General features: G+C 35.7%; 2 protein-coding genes and 1 long non-coding RNA gene across 7 annotated transcripts; 1 reads left to right on the top strand and 2 right to left on the bottom strand.

The window, feature by feature from the left end:
* Positions 1-254: 254 nt before the first annotated feature.
* Positions 255-9,829, bottom strand: LOC132055235 (uncharacterized). Of its 3 annotated transcripts, none has more exons than XM_059446945.1 (8): positions 9,665-9,829; positions 8,145-8,464; positions 7,951-8,036; positions 6,922-7,068; positions 5,141-5,243; positions 4,140-4,252; positions 3,260-3,372; positions 255-554 (listed from the first exon to the last, which is right to left on the bottom strand). In XM_059446945.1, exons 2-7 carry the CDS (start codon positions 8,374-8,376, stop codon positions 3,277-3,279), a joined length of 777 nt encoding a protein of 258 aa, XP_059302928.1. In that variant the 5' UTR covers positions 8,377-8,464; positions 9,665-9,829; the 3' UTR covers positions 255-554; positions 3,260-3,276. The 3 variants fall into 3 exon arrangements, with proteins under 3 accessions (XP_059302928.1, XP_059302929.1, XP_059302930.1); XM_059446946.1 differs by lacking the exon at positions 9,665-9,829 and adding an exon at positions 9,072-9,304; XM_059446947.1 differs by lacking the exon at positions 255-554 and adding an exon at positions 1,952-2,540.
* Positions 9,830-12,796: 2,967 nt separating this feature from the next.
* Positions 12,797-22,404, top strand: LOC132055233 (mediator of RNA polymerase II transcription subunit 8). Of its 3 annotated transcripts, XM_059446942.1 has the most exons (11): positions 12,799-13,153; positions 13,786-13,910; positions 14,463-14,587; positions 14,662-14,842; positions 15,281-15,388; positions 15,473-15,540; positions 16,588-16,881; positions 20,062-20,271; positions 20,987-21,040; positions 21,812-21,866; positions 22,027-22,404. In XM_059446942.1, the coding sequence occupies exons 1-11, from the start codon at positions 12,978-12,980 to the stop codon at positions 22,203-22,205; spliced, it is 1,575 nt and encodes a 524-aa protein (XP_059302925.1). In that variant the 5' UTR covers positions 12,799-12,977; the 3' UTR covers positions 22,206-22,404. The 3 variants fall into 3 exon arrangements, with proteins under 3 accessions (XP_059302926.1, XP_059302927.1, XP_059302925.1); XM_059446943.1 differs by lacking the exon at positions 20,987-21,040 and having other exon boundaries at positions 12,797-13,153; XM_059446944.1 differs by lacking the exon at positions 21,812-21,866 and having other exon boundaries at positions 12,797-13,153; positions 22,027-22,199.
* On the bottom strand, positions 22,237-23,328 carry LOC132055234 (uncharacterized). Its single transcript, XR_009414541.1, has 2 exons — positions 22,912-23,328; positions 22,237-22,725 (listed from the first exon to the last, which is right to left on the bottom strand). It is a non-coding gene; the product is annotated as an uncharacterized LOC132055234 (long non-coding RNA).

Here is a 23,328-nt window from a genome sequence, read left to right as displayed (position 1 = left end):
CGAGCTAGCCGCTTGGTCTATCACTTGGGAGTTTTGTACTATATGGTGTAATTGCACTTCTATATTCGCCCGTGCTGGTACAATATCATCTTCAGGGTAGCACCTGTTAGGTTTTTTGGATACATTTTGATTTTGCTTTTCAAACATTTGTGTAACTTACAAATATTATTGTCAAATCATCCCTATTTTTTATTTTGATGGTTTACATGTCTCTGAAAGTTACTGGATGCTAACTTATTTTGAGGCAAAAAAACTCATAATAAAGGAGTTGCAATTTCTAAATTGATAACAACCAAGTAGGTTTATGCTATATAAAGATGCCAAATCCAATGAAGTCATGCTCCTCTGTGCAGAGGTAGCCCGAGGGGAGTTGAGAAAAACAAAATTCTACTAACAAGTAACTAAGTCTGGAACCGCGCTACTTATTCTTTTGGTGTTAAAATGACAAATCTCTCGATGGTGCACATGATAAACAATGCTCAATGTATGATGTAAAATATACTCCGTTTGCAGTTCTATAGCCTGATGCTTTCCTTGTAAATAAATTGATAAGCCTGCATAAAAAATGAGTCAATTAAGAATTTAAGATCACCAAAGCCTATATAAATTTAGGCTGAGGACCAAATATTGACGCAGATGTTAAAAGCAAACATCCAAAATTCTACCAAGGGCAAGAAATATTTCAGGATAGAAACAAAATCAGTTTGGAAAAGCTCTCTCTCATTGCCTTAGAGCAGTTGAAGTTGTCACATCAGATAGGAAAAACAAGCGTTTCCGGGTATTAATAGGATACGTGTTTGTTTTGCGGGGAAGAAGCTGAAAGAAGCAACTTCTTATTAGGAGAATTAGTCTTTAGCTGGGCAAACATAAGCTTTCCAAACTATCATAACAATAACATTCAATCTCATACATCAAGGAGAATATGTCTATGATCATAGTGTCAATATCATGCTACACCCCTCTATATTGTGATTTTACATTTGTAAATTAATTAACAAAAAATTGAAAAACTTAAATAAAGTCTAAATATTTCAAATCATTTATCTGTTTAATTGTAAATTTTTTGGTAATCTGACGTTCAAACCACCTTTGAAAAAGTTGGCCAAATACAAACTATCTCTATAATACAAGTCAATTTCACAAATGGTCATTGAACTTGTAGAAAAATTCCCCTAAAATAACTTTTGAATTTTTTTGGACAATAAGATCATCAAACTATGTCCATGTTTCCAAAAAAGTAAAAGCATCCATTTTTTGACATAAAAACCCCTACACTCATTTTTAAATTATAAAACCCATTTGAATATTTCTATTTGACTTTCAAAATGTGAAATTTTAATTCTAATAAAAATTTCAGAATATTACAAAATTATATCTCAGTGTACAATAAGAGGATACCGTTGAATGGTAATAGAACCGAGCACAAAGCTTAACTATAGATTTTTTAACTGATAGTAAATTATTCTCCCTGATATATCAATAATAAAAGAAAATATTTAGTATTTTTATTTTCTTGGAGGTGAACTTTTAATATTTTGATTTTCTTTAAGTTTTATAAATAAGTGGATTACAATTAATGTAAGCATTTTATATTTTTAGAAAGCATATAAACAACTAATTGTAAAAGTGTTTTCATTTTTGCGATGTCATTATCCAACACGATTTTTTTCTTGAGAAAATTTATCCAAATATTCTACCAATAAACCAATCTCGTCTCGTGTTTATTGGTAGAATATATAAACCGAAAATAATAATTACATGCATCATGAATTTATATAACGTCTCATGTGTTTCAATTATGTCCAAGCACTTCTATTCAGTAAACTATTTAACTTTCGACTTTGAACAATAGAAAAATATCAAAATAGTTCAAAAGATATTGATATAACAAAGAAAATCAGCTTATAGCATATTTAAAGTTTGAACGATTATATTGTTTTATTCTTATAGCTTGAAATATTATTTGAATATTTCTATTTTATTATTAAAACTTGAACAAGAATTTTGGAGTATCTAAAAATTGTGCCTAGGTAATGGGTTTTATAATTTATATATGGGTTAAGGGGTTTTATGTCTAAAAATGGGTTAATTTACTTTATTGGAAACAAGGACATAGTTTGATGACTTTGTCTAAAAAAATTCAAAAGTTACTTTAGCAGAACTTTTCTATAAGTTCAATGACCATTTGAGGAATTAACTCTCTATAATACTGATAAAAGCGCTTCTCAAATAATTTTGCCAAACATAAACACAACTACCAAAAGTAGTTCTTTTTTTTTTTTTTTTTTTTTTTTTGAAACTGCAATAAATTACTTTTCAAAATAAACCAATTTTGGAAGTTTCACCTAACAGACGTTTGAGTGCTTATATATATAAACTATAAAGAGGACCTGCACCCCCTCCAAAAAATCCCGTCTGGGTTAGGACACTCTTTCGGCTTCACTATCTTTTGAGTTTTGGCAGCACAACCATAACATGGCAGGAGTCACACATATTCTCCCGCTTAAAATTAGTTATATATAGTGAGGGTGAGGTAATTGCTGCATATGTACAAAAACCAAAACTATTCAAATAGTTCCACAAACACAAGTAAAAGCCCAAAAAAGCAAGAAAATTACATAAAACAAAGCTCAAAAAATGACGATGTCCAACTAAGTATATGTGTTTTTGTCGTGAATATGTTCTATGATGCATAATATATCAAATCTCGGAAAAACAATAACACCTGTCGTGCAATCTTAGAAAAATTTGCTAGCAATTATGATATGTCATCTGTTTTCGCATAAATATGTAGCGTTATGTTAGATATATTAGTCTCAAATTAAAAGTAGATAACTCTTAAACAGGCATGCTGTGTGGTGACAGATATATACATCTAAATGAACTATTTGTAACCACAACACTCGTAATATTATCTCAACTGTACTCTAATTTATGAAATGCACACACCAAATCACTTGAAACTTCTAGGGAACTATAATTCTCTACTATATGATATGACTTAAATTACTTACACTTCACACTCTTCAAACAATTTGAACTGAAACATTGATACTCATAATTAAACAAGCTTTTCAGCATCGCTTCAGAATTTTTCTTTTTCAGATTAGCTTTCTAGTCCTTGTTCTTGATAAACTGTGACGTCTAATAGCGGAAAGGGTGGAGGGGCATAATTTTATGCAACCAAACATGTCAATATGACCAAAATCTAATTTGTAATTTCAATATATAAATATTGGATGTCAGCTTGAGTACCAACCTAGGTCGCCATGATTCTCAATAGAGCCCCAGCATTCTTAGCTCTGTAACGTGGCTAGGATCAAGTTCAGGGACATCTTTAGTTAACCTTTCACGATCTTCTACCACATATTCCTGTCAATACAACAATAGAAGTGTAAGCAAATTAAACATGTAGGAGTCCTTTGGTTTTGAAATATATGAAAAACTTGATCTCCATATAAAATCCAATATCACTTATACAACATTTGCTTTCCCATATAAAATCTATACAACATTTAGACCGGAAACCAAATGTTGTATCACGATTATATGAGCTATGCAGGATGCAGAGTTTGAAACCAGAAACCAAAGGATATATTACAAATTTCCGTTTAACTTACACAAGAATCTATGTATATAGAATGAAGGATATGAATACATGTATAAGCAATACATGGATATGAGTATCTAACTACATAACAATCCATGTATCATTATCCATCACATTAATAATCCTGCATTATTATTCACCCCATCAATCCTTGCACTGTTATTCACCGTATAAATATTCCTGTCATCATAATTCTTGTATAACTAGGCCGTAAACCAAACCGCCCCTAATGTTTCTTGATAAATTGGGGGAGAACTCACATACATGAAAGGCTAGACTGCAGAGGCGGAACTAGAATTAACACAAACAAAATCCAGGGTGCATGAAAAGAAGTCTCTTATGAAAGGCGAGTATATTCCCAAGAAAAGGGCCTGATACTGCTCAAATTCAAATTTCATATATTTCAGATACCAGATCTTCGTCTCCTATCCTCTTTATGATTAAAGGTGAAAGGGACAGGGCACAAACAAAATATTGCCAAAGTCAATGCATGATCAGCATGTCTGTGTCTTAGCAGTAGATGCAACACCTTCGTGAGTTCTTTTTTGGCAAGGACGTGATAATGGCGTTCACTAATTCTCTGTCCACAAATTATTGCTATGAAGAAACCATAAAGCAAACCCACCAGTATGATTGCCAAAACTGCAATCAAAGAACACATATTAATCGGTAAGTTAGTAAGGGGGGCAAGGCTCTCATTTTGAAGGCAAAAATAATGCACAGGAGCACATTTTCACATAATTTTGGTAATTTAACATTTCAAAGATACTTCATCAAAAAAAAATAAAAAAAAATTAACATCTCAAATGATAGCAGGTGGCCCAACAGCTCATGACTTCAGATCAACAAAGTTATTAACAAAAGAGCAACCAGGCATCTCCTATCAAATTCACCACTGTAGAAGTGTCATCTCATTGATCAGTTCATGGTGAGCCTTTTTTCTCTCCTGGAGGCAGGAATACGTTTTATATATCTTTATGTTGAATACGGCAAAGTAAGGCCAGCTTTCTTGAAAGCAAAACAAAGAAGTAAAACTAACAACTGAAAAGCTGCCAGTACCTTTTCCTTTCAACCCCTTTTAGGCTTTGGACATTGCAATTCCACCCTTATTCGCAAAAATTGAATTCTTGTTTTTTCCCCTCGGTGTTTGACTGTTTTCTTTCCAGAAATACATTTAATAGTATCTAAAGTAGTTTTGTCGGTTTATTTTCCTAAACACAAATCAAGGCACTTAACTTTTTCCAGAAAGAAGAGACCAAAATCGAAACAAATTCTCCCACAACCAAACAGTTTCTAAACCAAGCACCACCTAAGACGAATCTAAGAAGCTGTTTGATGGCACATAAATCTTCATATCAACAAGGACTAGAACTTTTGTAAAGCTCAATGATCAAAACTGCATATATTATTATGATAATTTTTGACAAAACGATGATGTAACAAAATGAGATTTGTAAACCCACAAGCATAGCATTAAATGGTTCACAAGTTCTAAAGAAGGTTAATCTAATGGATCAAATCAGTGATTACCTGCCATTGTATAAAAGCCATATGGATGCTCTCGGTAGCCAAACATTTCCCTTAGTTCATCTCCGTAGAATTTGTACACAAGTATACCTAAGAATGCTACAATCTGTGATAATTGTCCATTCAACAATCAGCAGGGACAGTTACTGGAAACAATTGATATGCATGGAAACAACTATATCATTATACAAGATCAATAAGTTGCAATCGTACAGGCAAAAACTCCAAGAATTATATGTATCTCATTGGGCCCTAAGTTTTGCTCTATGCTCAATGCAGATTCACTGCCAAGCTGTTTGGCATAAGTGACTTTGTAAACTCTTTGACGCTATAATAGGAAAGACTAGAAGGAGTGCATGCCTGGTCCACGATAAAGATGAACAAATTGCATGACCCTTTTTGCCCAAACAAGATGTCTAACCTTGTGGAAGATCTCCAAAAAAGAAATCATAGTGGGCTCAGCCGAACCCCATACAAGGTCAACTTATTATTTTATTGATATATAGCAGATGATGAATCCCCTTGGCTTCTTCGTGAGTCTACTTATTTATACTTTGAATTCCCATAGTGGATATCCTGGCTCTGCCACTGGATAAGGGGGCCTATATTTCTAACCAAACTTAGACAGCTCTGTAAAAATGAACTTAATAAGACTTGGAGGGCCAAGTGACCTAGTACTACACAACGTACTTACCTATTCAGCTATGCTTCATTTACATACATAGGGGAGGCTTGAAATATTGAACAGATGAGAGATACCAGAAAAAGGGGAAAATAAATGAAGAAAGATTTAAAGGCCTTTAACCTTTTAAGCCTACTTATATTAAACAAACTCCACCTATGCAGCAAAACATATCCAATATCAAGCCTGGATAAAAGGAGGCCTACAATAGGTTGATAACCAACATAAAAATAGTCTAACTATAATGAATCTTATAAGTATGATGGATACAAAGGAATCATATAACTGATCCTAGCTAATCTGGATTGAAGCATAATCGAGTGATTGCTGGTGAAGAATCTTTAGAGTCTTGCACTCGTTATTTCTAAATGAAATGAATCCCCAGGCCCTTTTAAATGAAAATCCATTAACATAGCGTAATAGCTAAAGGAAAAGGCTATGGTGATAGACCCCCAAAGAAGATACTCTTACTCACACCTTCGCCTAATTCAAAACCATTGATAAAGAACCAATTCCAAACAAAATATTAGTACATGGCATTACCCTTACTTTATCCAAAAAAGAAGAAGCAATGCTAGTAGATGTCAGACCTCCGCTTTTGTTTTCACTAATGAAGCTGTACAGAGAAATCTTCCGTAACCGAATTTAAATAAAAAATAGCAATGAATTGGCTCTAGGCCTCACAACCCTAATTAAGTCATTAACACTTTCAAAGCTCCGTTTCAGGTAAAAAAAGGTGAAAACATTCGAGATAATCTTGTGCTTGGCAGTAAGTATGGAGCTCTTTTACTTTGAGAAACTTATGGGGGCTCTGCTTGAAGGCCCTCAATGTCTTCTTGTTCATTACGGTAAAACCACCATCACAAGCATAGTGAGTTAGTGATGGCAGTCCAGAAGAAACATATCTTGTCGACATTGCAAATCTACCTTTGGACTAGTGAATTAAGGTATTAAGCATGTGGTAAATAAATACAAAGCGAGAAGTACGGTTATATGCAACTTCTTTACGCATAAACTAAGCCAATATACCACCTTTTAACTACAACATTGTTAGGAACATAAGACAGAATGAAAGATTTGCTAAAAGGAATTATGTCCATACCAACTGGACAATGAGAAAAATGAACACATGGTCTCTTGCCACAAGGAATTGGAATTTTAACCTCAACCACCAGCGATCAGGTGGGACATTTGCCCGTAATATGAACTTTGCCCTGCACTCGGTGCAGTGGGCAAAAGCAAATCCCTCCTACAAAATGGAGCCACAAGCACATTAACAACATTACAAAACCAAGAAGATGACAACACATCTTATACAAAGTATAACCATTTTAAAATTCAAAGTATGTTATCCATTTTTTTTCAAGAACGGCTGTTAATGCAAAAATGCCTAACTCAATGAACTAATGAGATGTCCATCAATTACTAATAATATTGAGCCCAAACAACTGCGACAAGAAAGCAACATGACTAAGTAGTATACATCTTCATGATACAATCGTGATAGAGTTATGCTGCACATCAATTTTGATTCTTGAATTGTTGGCAGAATTTCACCTAACAATTCACAATCGGTCAATAAAGACTAGTTTCAAATTCTAATTCTCTCCACAGACACATTAGGGAGTCCTGAATAAGAGGGAATAATTAATAAGACGAGAAAAGGAAAAGGAATTTAAGTATAGCAACCTAAAAATAAAAATAAGAAAAAAACATACTCTTATTGGATCTGTTTAAACTTAAAGGATTTTACAAACATGGAACTCACACGTTGTGAGATTGTTTATCGCTTCCTTCAATGGCATAAGGGCTAACTAGCATAAAGTACCTTGTTTAAGTTCAAGGGCTACATAGCTAAACGTAATCCGTGGATACACTATGAGGATAAAGTATTTTATGAAATACTTGTTCTATATAATGGATAACTTCAGATATGCTTTCCAGATACTCTTGTCTTCCAATGTAAACTGCTCTATGCACTGCTTGGTGATCCTTTTGATGTAAACTAATTATAGAGCAGTCTGAGTTTGATGAAAATATAGATTTAAGTTCTCCCACTGAATCTAATTTTTTGGCTACTTCTAGGACATGACACTGACCATTTGTAGATAACATGTATAAGTTAATTCACCTTAGTTGATCTCCAGTTATCAAGACATGATCTATGGACATACTTTTGTGTTCCTTTACAATGGCAGGGTGCAATCAGATCTTCTCCTGCAAATCAATCACCAAATTCCAGCTGTAAGTACAGAAAACAAACAATAATTTTGAGGATATATGTAATTACAATAATGTAGCTGAAACTAAGTGCACAATTGACACCTTCACTGTCCAAGCATATGCGACATTGGGACAGTTCTGCATGTGACAAAAATAGAATTCTGTCGACTCCGACACTTTGCAGGTCACCAGTAGTCTCCAAACAATCCTCACTCGCAGTGATTTCAGTTGAAGGTGAAGTGTCCTCAGATTCCTCAACAATAGCAATCTGAGATAAGATGGGCTCTGTTTCTGAACTATCTACTACCAGACTGTCATTTGACACTATTCGCATTGCGAAAAACCTTGACTCCAGATTAAGCTGTAAATCTCATCACAGGGGCGATTGTCCCTACAGACCATTTCAATAGAGACAGGGAAAACTGCAAACAGTAAAATAACTGAGAAGATCAGGAATTTGAAACACACTTAAAAATGCAACTGCTTAGGTTCGACTGCTCAGGCAAAGCAGTTGACCAAATAATGTGTACACCACCAACAACACTCTATTACATGTGGATGCCACGATCCCTGCTAAAATACCATCTAGTTATTGCTAGAAAGACTTAATGAGCATTATATTTTAATATACATTGTCACCATTGAAATAAGCATTACAAAACCATTACGATACAAAATTACCTCTGCAGCTGCATGAATTTAGACTATACTATAAATTATAAGTTTAATATAATGATCTCTGTGATGATGAAGGAAAATCTGTCAGAAAGGCACACTGCATCTGGTAAGAGCAAATACATTTCAGCAAGAATTTCAGTCCTCTTCAAACTTTTAAACCACCCGAGTGATTCATGTGTAGAATCAAAGCTTTATATGCAAGGCCAGCCTATATGATGAGATGTATGTAGCTATCTTGTGACAGACATTATATTGTGTCAATGGAATTCATTCTTTACTTGCAAGAATAGGTATATCAATGAAGGAAGAAAACAATTTGGGAATTTATTGTACATGCATTTATTTTTTCACCTTATTCTCTGAGGATGTACACATCTTAAGGGCAATTAGTGAATTTATTGTACAAAGCTCTGCACAAATACAGAAAGAGACAAAGCTGATGCGAGCAGTCTATGCACACTCAATGCCTCAAAGTAACAGCTGAGTGGAAGCAGCTTGTGACTAGTGTCTTTCTAGATAAAGGACACGTCAACGACAGAAAGAGGTAACAACCCAATGTTTTGAATTACTTGACCTCATCATCATGATATTAAGCCAATTTAATGGTGAGAGCAAGAAATGACAAAGGTACATAGGTAGGTAGAGTGTAGGCAGACCTTACCCCTACCCCTGCCTTGGAAGGTAGAGAGGTTGTCCCGATAAACCCTACGCTCAAACAAAGAAATGACAAGGGAAAATGCGAAAATATTGGTAAAAACTAATTAAATAAAAAATGATAAGTAGAAAACCAAAAGGCCTAATTGTGTAGAGATAGAATGATCCAGCTTGCCAATTTGGGGATTGTGGGCCATAAGATACTGACTCCTAATAAATCGAATGGAGTGTCGGGTTAAGCGGTTTTAAGGCAAGAAGCAAAATGAATGAATCCGAAGGATAAGACTAACCTGATGGGGATATTCAGGTGAGATACTTCGACATTGGAATAGCCGGAGAAGCTTGGAATATTTGCAGGCTGAGGGAGATCGGCGGCCTGGAATTTGGAACGACACGACACGACCAGACTTTTCCAATTGCTTCCTTCTTTTTTTTTCCTTTTTAAAGAGTTTTTGACCTGCCTACATGCTATACACGTCACTTCGTTCCCAGAGTATATCTTCATTGTTTTGTGTTTTTTGAGTCCATCTACTATTCAGTATCCGCATTACTAATTTTGAATTCACGTAGGCACATAGGATATTCAAATTCAACACTTCTAATTAAAAATGAAGAAGTACTTGACACTTTATCATAATTTGTATATCTTAATTGAATACATTGTTGGTGTACTTCGATGTAAAAAATAAATATGAATAAAGAAGAAGAAAAAGTTGATATACAAGTAGTATTTGAAAAATGTGATTTGCAAGTCGCAAATTTGAAGCACGGTCGCATTGTGAAGCGCGACTAATGCATTCTGTGAGGGGATTACAAATTGCACTCTCAGTTCTATAACGTTATTTACAATACTGTCTTACTTATGAAGTGGGATTACATTAATAAGAATATAAGTCGAAATATATCCAGAATGAATTTCAATTATTAGTCAGACGGTTATACTTTTTTTTGGTAAATGAGCTTTTATATTACCAAAAGTGATATAATCAATACAAAACAACAAAAGGAAAACTGAGCACTAGACATTGAGCCGCAGAGCTTCTGTTAAAATCTGTCAACTATAAGTTAAGAGCAACAACATTGCACCACCCATAACAAACACTTCATATACAAAGATCAAACTACTATGTTGGATAAAAGTTGTGCTTAGGGGTGTCAAAATAATTTCAAAAACTGATCGAACCAATTTTAGGTTTTTCTTCTATTGAAACCATAGGTTATGGTATGAAACTATAACTGAACCGCAAAATAGGTTAGGTTTTTTATTTTATAAAAAATACCAAAAAATTTCCAAACCAAACCGAATACATGTGTATATATAGTTTTATATATATATATATATATATATATATATATAGATATATAAAATAGTAAAATTTATATAGCTGTTATATGTAATATTTAAAATAGTAAGTACTAAAAAAATTGTCTTGAACCTTGGTACTAGGCCTTGGAGTTTTTTTTTTTTTTTTTTTACAATACCAAATAAAACACCTATTGCCGCTGCTACAACAACTCAAGTACTCAACAATACTTTGTTCTTTGTGATTATCTCAACAACTCAAGTACTCAACCTTTGGTCATTTACATAAAATAAAACACTTCTTTGATAGAATAATGATAACAGACTATCCACGTTACAAAGCATGCTAAGGTACACAAATGTAATGGTTCAATGAAATCAATTATAGACATCAATTTAAATATATGTATAAATTTGCATCCGCCTTTTCATGATGAGAGTGGTGCATCATGTGATTATGGTAAACATAATGAGTATATTGCTTCTGTTAATAGCCATTGTAGGATATTATAAAGGGAAAAATATTGTCATTCTATGTTATTGTAAATTTTGGGTATTTAATTCTATCAAATTTTATTGATTGCGATAGCCGTTGGATGACGTTCAAAAAAACAAAAATTAACCAAAGAGAAACCGACACGATTGGAATGGTATCGAAAAGTCTAATTTTGATTATACACCATAGAGTAACTGAATTATTGGTACGCTACTAATTCCCAAGAATAACGGATCGACCCGGACCATTGACACCCCTAGTTATGCTAATCCAACCATCGAACAATCTTTACCGAACAACAACCTCTGAAATGCACTTCTTGGACTATCTTCTTGATTATGCTGACCACTATATGCCTTTGGCTCTGAAACACCCTCTCATTTCTTTCCCTCCACAAGTGATAACACCTTTGCTTCAACACTTTTCCCCTTTACAAATTTACTGGCCCATTGTACTTCAGCTTCCCAGCTGGTGGGGTTTCTAATAACATTATGCCATTGCAATATTTTTTACCAGACCTGTGAAGAGAATTGGCATGTAAAAAATTGATGAGAGTGACTCTCATCAGACGATTCTACTTTCTTCACTTAAACCGAAACTTAATTTACAAGTTGCATTTTTGAAGTGTGATTTGAAGTGCGATTTATAAGTCGCATTTGAAGTTCGGTTTATAAGTCACATCTAAAGTACATTTATAAGCCACATTTAAAGTGCAAGTTATAAGTCGTACTTTTGAAGTGCGAATTACAAGTTATATTTATTCTCATTTATGAAACGCAATTTCGCAATGCATTTCTAAAGCAAAAATCGAAAGAAGTACCTATATGGCTGTATTTTAAGACTCTTGTTTAAAAAATTGAAATTATAATATAAAAATATTTAATCGCCTTAAAATTAAATTCAAACTTATCAGACTGAAGTTGAAAATCACAAACTTAAAATTTGAACTTTAAAAAAAAATATGAATGTGAAATTCGACATTGTCAAAGCCTAACTTCAAACATAGACGTCTCAAATTGGCACATTGCACCCATAATACATGTGCTACAAAGCGCTACAAATACATTCATTTTGATTGATGTTTGCCCTCTACTTCAAGCACATATATGAAGTGCAGGCTTGTGTTAAACTTGAAGCTCATATTAAAAGTTTGCCCTCTTTGATAAAATTCATATATTTTGAAACTATTGGATACACTTTAAATATCATTTAAATTGGCTTCCTAATGCAAATTATAAACAAAAAATTTATTTATCGTATCACTAACAATAATATTCAGTTCCAAACAAGTTGAAAATGACTGTATAAATTTTCAATTGTCATGCTTGTTTTCATTTATATTCATCTTATGCCTACATTATACACAATTAAGATTATAAAATATTTGCTTTATCATTATATCTAAAATAAATAGTTCTAATAATGCTTACATGGAAATAAATGACAAATAAAATGTAGCAACTTGGAAATCTTTACATATGCATCATTTTCAATTTTATTAAACAATAATTGAAATTAAAAATTAGGGTAAATAAACGTTTGTGATAATTGTTGTTGGAATATATCTTATTTGAATTTTTTTTTTTTTTTTTTTTTTAATAAATATTTTGATAAGAGGCGTCAAGAGTGCATCAAAAAATCAAAACTATTAAATAGGTGAGTTGTGGGGGTAATTAGGATTAGCAAAAGCCAAGGTAGATGGTGAATAAAAAAATTGAAGTATTGAAAAAGGTTGTGGTTTGTGGATGATCGAAATTGCAACATAGTAATAATTTAGGAGTGAGGTTGATCAGTGTTGGCGGCCATGGAAGATCAACAACAGCAACAGGCGGCCAGGGTGGTGGAGGGTCTGAACCCAGCTGTTCAACAGCAACTGAACCTGGAATCGGTTAAAACTCGAGCCGTTAGTTTATTCAAAGCTATTTCTCGCATTCTCGAAGATTTTGACGCCATTGCTCGCACCAATGCTGTCCCCAAATGGTTCGCTTCTCTTTAATTAATTTCTTAGATAGTTGTTTACCCTAGTTATGAATGAGGTTAACTAATACTAGTAGTATACACGATAAGGTTCATGATTTGAAGATGATATTATGTTTGCTGACCAAACCAGGGATCAAGTTCCCCCAAAATGAAGGTGAGTGAGCACAGACTAGACGGCATTGTGGTGACTAAATGTACACATTCCAAATATATAGGTCTGTCTTCTACGAGAATGTCAGAATCATGAAGATATGACCTAGTGAATGGCTGAAATGGAGAAATGCAGCGAAACAACCCTGGGGACCAAGCCTTACTGGGCATAGTTACTGGTTTATGTTTTAGGTTAGATGTAGATTAGCGGACGTGCCTCAAGTTTCTTCGGACGGCACCATTATTCAGAAAACAAACAAGATATACTTGCATATTTGTTAGTACAAAGGAATGATGTATAAGAAGATAGGCTTACACGTTTGATATCGATTTCCTTTTTGGTATTTTATTAGACTGCTGGTTTTTGTTTCCATATTGTTTGGAAGATGGAATCCAAATTTTCCACAACATAAATAATGCCCTTTTCACAAGAAATCTGATCCCACTTTCACACCTTTAGTTCTAATAAATCTTTTTGTCAGGCAAGATATTCTGGGGCAATTTTCTATGGTGAATCTCGAGCTTTATAACATTGTCGAGGATATTAAGAAGGTTTCTAAGGCTTTCGTTGTACACCCCAAGAATGTAAATGCTGAGAATGCTGCAAGTATGGACTTCTTCACTCACACTTGGTAACTTTGTAAAGTTGGACTTTTATTATCCTTTCTTAATTATACATGCGAACCAATGATATTTGTCATTGCATACAAGCAAGTATATAGGTAGTCAGTAGGAAAGTGAATTATCGAGATGGTTGGTATCTTAATAATTCTCTTCTCTTGGAAGCTGCCTAAGTTATACACATATTTAGTTCGACTGTTAAGTAGCTCTTGATTTAACAGTTTTACTTCTTGCTGACTTGCTGTGGATATTTGATATACATGTTTGCATAACTAGATAACACGATGGTCAGTTACTATTGCTATCAATCTTATTTTCATGTGGTGAAATTGTTTGAGCATAATCTGTCAATCAATCAATCACGCCCAATCCCAAATTAGCTGTGGTATTGTTTGAGCATCAAATCTTGCCAAATTTCCGAAAAGGTTATAGAAAGAAAGAAACATATAGTGTTTGGGCTGTTGGGTATATTTGTGTTGACAGAGAATCCGAAATATACTTTCTCTCAGTTGTTAGTTGCAAATACTTTTCGATGCAGTTCTACCTGTTATGCTGTCATCAAAGCTGCTGCCAGAGATGGAAGTTGAAGATAATGCTAAAAGGGAGCAATTATTACACAGCATGCAGAACCTATCGGTAGCATCCCAAATTGAGAAGTTGAAGGTGGAAAGCTCTGCAGATGCTATTTCTTCTGTTTCTCTATCTGTGTGGCATTCTAAGATTCTTATAAATCACAGGTTAGAATTGATATGATTGGAGCAGCATGTGAAAGTGCTGAGAAGGTCATAGCTGATACCCGCAAAGCCTACTTTGGAACCAGACAAGGGCCAACACTGCTTCCAACTATTGACAAGGCACAAGCAGCAAAAATTCAGGAACAAGAAAATTTACTTCGCACTGCAGTAAACCACGGCGAAGGTGATAATTTTGTGTTCTGAGTCTTTTTCCTAGAAAGATTGTTTCTTCTTCCCAGTGTTTGTTAAACTTTTTTGCACACATGAGACATTGAGGCTTAAGATCCTTGGAACCCAATGGTCCCTATGTTGATGCTTATTCTACTTAAACTAAAAGAAAGAGATAAGGATTCTTGCGAACTATCATATCCATTCAGTGCCTTGTTGATCAGAATATTGCACATATTTTCGGATGACAAATTGATGTAGTATATGGAGGGTGAAAATTGCAAGTCAGATGTTTCTATGTGCGGATGCTATGATCACAACATTTATGTACAACACACTTGAAAATGTGTTTAGTGTGTCTGTAGCATCTCTTTGGTGGTGTTTGGAGGTACACTGGTTTATGACTTCTTTGGTTACATATATGCTCAACAGATTTCATGAAACTGGTATGCAGGGTTACGTGTACCTGGTGACCAAAGACATATTACTTCTGCACTTCCTGGTCATTTGTTAGATGTGCTTGCAGTGGCTGATGGGCCCCAGTCTTTCACTGATTCATCCGGTAGTCTATCATCTATTGTTGTCCTGTGTCTCCACTTTATTTCATGAACATTTGACTAGAGAAACTGATACTGTGTTCAAGTAGGGACTTATCTGAAGAATACTCCTCCCTTTTCATCAAGCAATGTTAATAGTCAGGGAGCTTTGTTACAGGTCAGATTTCCTTTTAATTTTCCTTGTAAATGAGCCTTATGCTTAAGAATGAAGATCAAGTTGTAACACATGATTTTACTTCCACCTCCTCCTGTAATTTTGTTATTAAAAGGGGTTATGAACAAAGAGACAAGTAGTTATCACACAATTATGTCATGCTATCTTTCTCTTTGAGAAAGATGAGCCTTTGCACAAAGGTAAGAGTTGCGCCGTGTGACCAGGGGGTCACAGGTTCAGCCATGTGTAGGTCTTGTGCAAAAATGCGAAGTAAGGTCCGGCCCTTCCCTAGTCCCAGGGCATAGCGGGAGCTTAGTGCACCGGGCTATCTTTTTTTGTTTTCTGTACGGTTCATTTTTTTTTTCCTGTTCCCGGGGAGGGGATTTAATTTTTTTGCATGCCTTTTCATTCCCGGTGCACTCTAGGTTTAAAGACCCCTTTCTAGGTCGACCAACCTGGTTCTGTCTTAAGTATGTTCCGTAGACCAAATGGATACCAAAAAACCTGTACATCTTATAATGGGTTTAGATCCATTAGTTACTGAAGGAGTTTACAAGGTCCGTTATAGTATTTAAAAATCATATACACGTTCTATGTTACACCAAATACACATACCTGATTTTAATTAACATCCACTACTGCGAATTGTTCATTGTTTATTACATACTTGGTTACCCATTAACTTCTCGTGCAAGTGTTAACACCTTTTCTTTTTTTTGGTTGGGGTGAAAGAGGTGGTAAGATTACTTCCCTCATTTATTTGAATTTAATGGAGATGGAGATTAAGTAGAGAGGTCTCCATGTTTGTTATTAAACACTTATGTTATAGATCGAATAGGAGATTTACTTCTATTCATTGCGCTAATCAGCATCAGGGACACAATAGATTATTAACCTGCAGGAAGTAAACTAATTATATCCTTTTTCCTTTTTTTCTCCCTAACTTAAACACAGCATGAAATCAGCGTTCCCCAAGTTACATTTATGTATTGAGTCCATATCTCCTTTGAAGTTCTTCAGTTCTAATTCTATATATTGCTCTTGGAGTAGGCTTCTGGAGCATTTCGGGCTGCGGCTTCTCCTTCTGGGACCACTTCCTTTGATGCTACAACAGCATCCCCCTTGCAACATGTCAACTCACCTAGGTCAAGTGCTAACATGATGAATACACCATCTCCTCAGCAACAGACCCATCAGCAACAGCAGCAACAACAACAGCAGCAGCAGCAGCTGCAGCAGCATCAGCTGCAGCAGAGGCAGAGAATGATGCAGTTACCTCAGCATCAGCAGCAACTTCTTGCCCAGCAACAGCTTAGGCAAGCCTCAATGCCTGGACTGGGACAGGTACAGTTTGTACAACCATCTTGACTGATTTAAGGTATCTCTTCGTGAATTTGCACGAGGTAGAGTGCTTATTCTGCAATATCCTATATGCTTTTTTTTTTTTGGTCAAATAAGTTAGTTTTCCTAACAAAATAAGGTGATAACCGCGATTACTAGCTGTATACAAGAGAGCACTGTACGAAGAGCTAGCTTCTGTTATCCTATCAGTCATCTATAAAAATCAGTGAGTTACTGTGTGCTGAAAAAACAGAAAGATAACAAAATATACTCTGTGTAGCATAAGATTTTCCCCTGCTCAAATGTCTGTTGTATGCTTTCCAGATTGTCCAGTATATTGCATAAGGGATGTCTTCTGCCACTCTTTTTCTATTTTTGCTGCCTTATCTAAGATTTCAAGCATCCCAAGTCAGTCTTTAACATTTTAGATGCCTATAAACAGCAGCAGCCATAATTTATCAGCAAAACTGCTGTGTATTAATAATTGTTTTTTTTTTTTTTTTTTCACCATTCCCCTTTGCACATAAAGGACAGGCGCACCTATATCTTCTTTTGTTTCCTCCAATTGTCAGCTGTGAGAATTGAAGCCCAGATAACTTTCCTCACAAAAATGCTACTTTTTTGGCCTTAAACTGCCCAAATAGCTGCATTAGGGAATCGCTTGACTTATGACAACCCATAAATGGATTTAGCTGTAGGAGAGCCTGATGAATCACCATCCAACTGCGAAACACCGTTCTCATCTTGCAAAAATACAGAAGTTGCAGCCAAAAGTTGTTTACCTCATCCACCTTCGAGTCATTATGATTCATTTGAAAGGTCCAGAAAAGAGTTCTCTCAGCCACATCCCATGTTGACTTTAACGAATTAGGAGAAGTCCTCCCAGTTGTGCGGTTTCGCCCTCCAAGGGGCTCTTTAATAAGGACTGGTGACTTTTCATCCCCCTTTGCCTTCCATATGTACTCCTTTGACCATGCTCTGGTGCTATATTTATCACCTCTAGACCTCCAATCCCATTTGCCGTATGATGTTTTATTGAACACTTTTAAGTCCCTCAGCCAGGGCCACTGTCCTATAGATGAGATGTCAGTTTGTTCCAACAAATATAAAACTTCACCGTAGATACATGCAATTCTAGTGAGAACATATTACAAGTAGGCACCTTGGAAAGTAGATAAGTTTGAACGGTACTCATTAAGCTGGAAAGAAATATAACTAATTTGCCACTTTTTGACAGGTATGTTGTCCACTGATATTCTTATGCAATGTCTTTGCCTCAAATACTTTATTCCTGACTATGGGTAGTCAATTATTTTTTCCGAAATATTGATGGTCTCAACAGTAGAGGAGTATTTCCGTCTCAAAATCCAAATAATATTCATTACTGAAAGTGGTTCTTTCGGTCATTCATCTAAAGGAGGCTGTTGACTTTGAATTCGACCAACTGAGATATCGGGAAACAAATTCTAGGTTTCTTCATTCGGAGTGAATTCTTAGCCTATTTTTGTGCTCTTTTTACAGTCAAAGGCTAACCAAAAAAATTAAAAAGAAAATAGATTCATAATTTGAATACCTTATATGAATTCCACACATTGGCATTGTTTCGATATGTCTTATTGGTGAACCCTAGTATGTTAGGACCGGATACTAGTTTTACAGCCAAGTACCTGATCAACCTACAGGATTCCCAAGTTCTCCAAGAGGAATCATATCTCATTTCTCTATATTAGTCTGGAGCCCTCAACTCTTAGGACTGTAACAAACCTGTTGGCCTTTTCTTTTGAAAGGGATGAGGAGATCATAGGAGAATCCTGACTTTTGTTACGCATATAATGGTTATGGTCATTTATGTGCTGCTCTGAAGTTTAATTCTGTAACAGCCCAGCCAGCTAGTGATATTGTCCGCTTTGGGCCTAGGCCCGCACGGCTTTACAACGCGTTACTAGGGTGTAAGGCATGCTTACATATATACCTAGCATCTCTGTGTTTTACCGATGTGGGACTTTCCTCCTAAGCTAGGGTGTCACATACAACCCTTGCATGGACCAGCGTCCTCCCTGAGGTTTACCCCGCCTATTCGTGATTTGCCTAAACTCAGTTGAACTTTGACCCACCATCGACAAGGCTGATACTGGAGTGACTCTGATACCATATCTAACAGCCCATCCCGCTAGTGATATTGTCCGTTTTGGGCCTAGGCCCGCATGGCTTTGCTTGTATACCCAACATCTTTCCTGTGTCTTGCCAATGTGAGGCTTTCCTCCGAAGCTAGGTTGTCACAAATTCACTTGACATTGTACAAACTAGCTCTGGTAATCGGTACAGCCTAGATACCAAACCCTACCCTGTATTATGCATGAATATAAATGTGGTCGCAAATAAACCAGGAACATGCATTATCTTGACATATAGTGCTTCATACACAGATGCAAATATGCATCTATGTCTATAAAAGAAAAGGAAATAAAACCTATTGCAGAACCTAACCTAAATCCGCAAGCTACGTTCTCCATTTACCAAAGAGAATTAGGACCATTTTACCAATTAAAAAAAGGAGAATTAGGACCATTTTCCGATTCATTGAACTTAAACTTAATATGATTGATCCGTCCTTATTTAGCATTCAGATAATTCACGGAGAGGTCAGATTACTTGGTAACACGTGCACAATGGCTATTTGGATATACAACATGCATAAATATCTACTTCAAATTCTTTTCAAGGGGCACTGTTTGTTTATTTTCTACCTAGATAATTGTTTACTCCAGGATTACATGTATCTTCCAAAGACCTTAACACTAATCTTTAAAGAAAAAAGGGGGACACATTTTCTTTTTTTGGCTATTTTTTGGTGTAAAGAAAGCTTTGTAGATGGCACAGAATCTTTACTTAGACATGATTGATACCTTGTAAGATAGAACAGGGATGCTCTGTGTGGTTTTTTGAATTGTAAATATGGCTGCAGCACAGCCTTTAAGCTGATATTAATACAATGTTAGTATTATCAGAAAAATAACAATTGATTTTCTGCACTTTCAATATGCTTAGCATGAACGATTCTTCAAACGTGAATATAATCATTATCTATTTGGTAAGAATATATTAGTTTCTGTTACATAGAAGAGTATGTAATAACTAATGAACCTGCTTTATCAAATGGTAACCAATGAACCTGTTTATTAGCTGCACGGTCAGCCTCAGGTGCAGTTCTCTCAGCCACTGGGAGCCCAGCAGTTTCAAGGTAGGCAGCTACCATCTGGTGCCCTTCATCACGGTATGGGTCAAAGTCAGCTCAACCAAGGAAATCAGCTGAATCGACATCTAAACCAGTTTTCTAGTTCTATGAATACCGCACTATTCAATTCTGCCCAAAGCACACCAAACTCTCAGATGGTGAGTCACATATTCCAGTTTTTATTTTATTTCCTTCTTCATCAGGCAGCCTGTCCGTAATGACTTAGTTGTTTTGTCAGATAATTTTAAGTTCAAAATCACCGGTTCTGCTGTTTTCTACCTCTATAAATTAATTTGGAATTGTCTTGTTTTCTTACTGTGGCAAGTCGCAGAACTGAAGAATGCAAGTTGTCTATCACATGCATTGAACTGGTATTTCTCATAATGAAGATTTCGGGAATCTTTGAAGCTGATGGTTCTAATAAATACGTGTTGTATTAGATGTATTGAACCAGTTTGAACCAGAAGTTTTAGAAAGTTTTCATCCATATTTGGTTCTATCTCATAGTTTGTCAACTAGTTTTTTTCCTCTAAAGGTACTCAATGTTGTATAGCACATGCTATGAGGTTATAGATCACTAGGCGAGCTGTGTACGTGGTCCCTCCCTTTGACATAGATATAGCTACTTCAGAATACATGCTAATACACTGGTCTGTTCTGTGTCATTCTCATCATATCTTTTGATTATTAGCTGTTTATTGCTTTATGATATGTTTTATTACAAGCTATTTCTTTATGACTTGTTCTACCATTAAAGTATGCTGAAAGTACGCATCATAATTTCTAAATTTGTTGGGCATTCTTTTCTTGACCTTAAAATTTCGAATATCCAGTCTGCTTCAAATATTATGTTAAACTTATTCTGTATGGCAGATCTCAAATATGTCAGCAATGATGCCATCACAAACTCTTCTGCCACGAACGCAGGTGTGTCAAAATGTTTTTCCTATTGCTGTTGTCATGCACGCTGGAGTTATTATTCGGTTAATATTATACTCCCTCCAGATCAAAAAAAGTGTCCACTTAGCCTTTTTTTCTTGGGTCAAAAAAAGTGTGCACTTATTAAATCAAGAAACAATTAACCTTATCTTTCCAGATTTGCTCCTATTAAGTGTTATGTGATCAAATCCCTATGCTTATTTAATTAGGGGTAGTTTAGTCAACTTACATATTTTTTTTCTTGGAGTGCGTAGTTTCTTAAGGGGAGTGCAAATGGCTAAGTGGACTCTTTTTTTGATCCGGAGGGAGTAATTCACGACGAAGTGAACTGAATACCATCTCTGAGTTGAGAGAGCGATCTTGATATCTTTATTTAGCTTCAAAAGGAGGAAGTCCATTTGTCTTTTGCGGGAGTGTTGATTGGAATTTTCTATTTTATTGGCATTATACACCTTAAATATTTTCTGTTTTGAGATTTGTCTTGACTGTCAATTTGGTTTAAATTGATGGGAGGCTATAGCTTTGTTGTGCTTCCAACTTGTGCGAGCTAAGTATAATCTTTTCCTTGCCTTCAACTTACATTTCTTGAAGTTGACTATATAAGTGTGTTATCAGTCTATCACATGTTCAAGGACATTTGTACTTCCAATATGAAGATTCTGCTTTTTGAAAGCCATTTGCATGGGAGTAACCTAATTTTCCACGTTTCTTTTATATTTCGTTGTCAATTGTTTTATGGCCTCATATGACTGCTTTCAGTATGGAATATCTGGTGGAACTCGGAATCTTGCTGCTGCAAACCTGAGCGATCAAAGTAACAACACCTCCTTTACTCATCCTTCATATAGTTCTGTTCATAAGGATTTTTCTTCCTTTTTAGACCGAAGAGAGGGTGTTGTATACCAAATGAGAGTGCAGCTTATTTCTAGTTGCATAACATTTGCACATTAACAGAGATGGTGCTTTCTCTGCAGTGTTCAATATGGGAGGAAACAATCCTGGTATGATGTCAATGCAACAACAGCAGCAGCATGGCACATTTGGAAACATGTCACAAAATACACAGAATCTGCAGCAGGGTATGATGCCTCATCAGAACACACCTCAGACCCACCCTTCCTTTCAGCAACAAAGACCACAAGGCCAACAGTGAGGAAAGGGATATGTATACCAAACCTCAGCAATTCCTACCTTTGTTTGATCCTGATACAGTATGCAAAGGCCGGATTCTTGCAGGACATTTTAATTAAAACATTACATTTGTTAAAAGAAGATTGTAAAATTACATGTCTTGTACATTATTCAGTACTAAATGTAAATCAGAAGATCATGCCATCAGCATTTATTTGCTACTCCACATCCTTTTTTACAGATTCCTTGTACCCAAGTTAGAAGCTATATTTGGCGTCTCAATTTGAGACACTAAGAATGCAGTCCAAATGAAGCAATTGGAATGACATTTTTCCTTAAATTCTAAGATACTTGTTCAGTAACATAGGGCGTATCGTGAAATAATAACTGAGGATCAGGGATCTTATAAAGCCAGTGTGTCTGGCTTTGCTTTTTCTCTAATACACTCAATTGTTTTGCGGCAGTCGTTAAGATGTGTGAGCTGGTGACATCTTTTTCTGGTTGAAAAAAAGGTGCAACATCTCTGAAAGAACCATTTCAACCTGTGTATTTCCCATAATCCAAGAGGGACAGACAGACAAAACAAAAATTATAAAAGATTAAAAATGCAGAAAGAGGAGTTCTAGCTTTTAGAGGAAAGATACATGACAACATCAATCCACAGGTGAAAGTGGCAGTGGTGGGGGTGGGGAAAAAGGAAGTGAAAAGCAGAGTAGGAGCTTGCTTACAAGTCTAAAAGGCAGGAGGAGCATGTGGAATGGAGCTTATGATGAGGTTGGAGTTGGTGATCTAGGGAAAATGAGGCTGTCGGGTAGAGGATGTCTGCATGAGGGGAAGAGGGTGGTGAGAATGGTGGGGAAGGAGAAGGAGATGAAGAGAAATGGTAATGGTGATGTGCAGGTCCTACACTCACAGGAAGTGGAGATCTGGGAGTTGGGGGTGACGACGAGGGCGAGGGACTTGCATAACCACTGACCATTCTGAGTTATCTTCCTCCCCCCTGGCCGTGTGTTATGCCCTGCTTTTTAAGCCTCCCCCGTTGAGTTTTGAATTGTAGGTAAACCAAACGGTCATTTAGTAAGTTATACATATAAGTAGTATATACCGCTTTATCTCGCATAAACTGTAGAAATCTCACATTCCAG

Source organism: Lycium ferocissimum, chromosome 5 (genome assembly GCF_029784015.1).
Source record: "Lycium ferocissimum isolate CSIRO_LF1 chromosome 5, AGI_CSIRO_Lferr_CH_V1, whole genome shotgun sequence".
In the NCBI taxonomy this organism is placed as follows: Eukaryota; Viridiplantae; Streptophyta; class Magnoliopsida; order Solanales; family Solanaceae; genus Lycium; species Lycium ferocissimum.
Note: the sequence above shows the minus strand (reverse complement) of the source record. Positions and strands in the feature narration are given on the sequence as shown.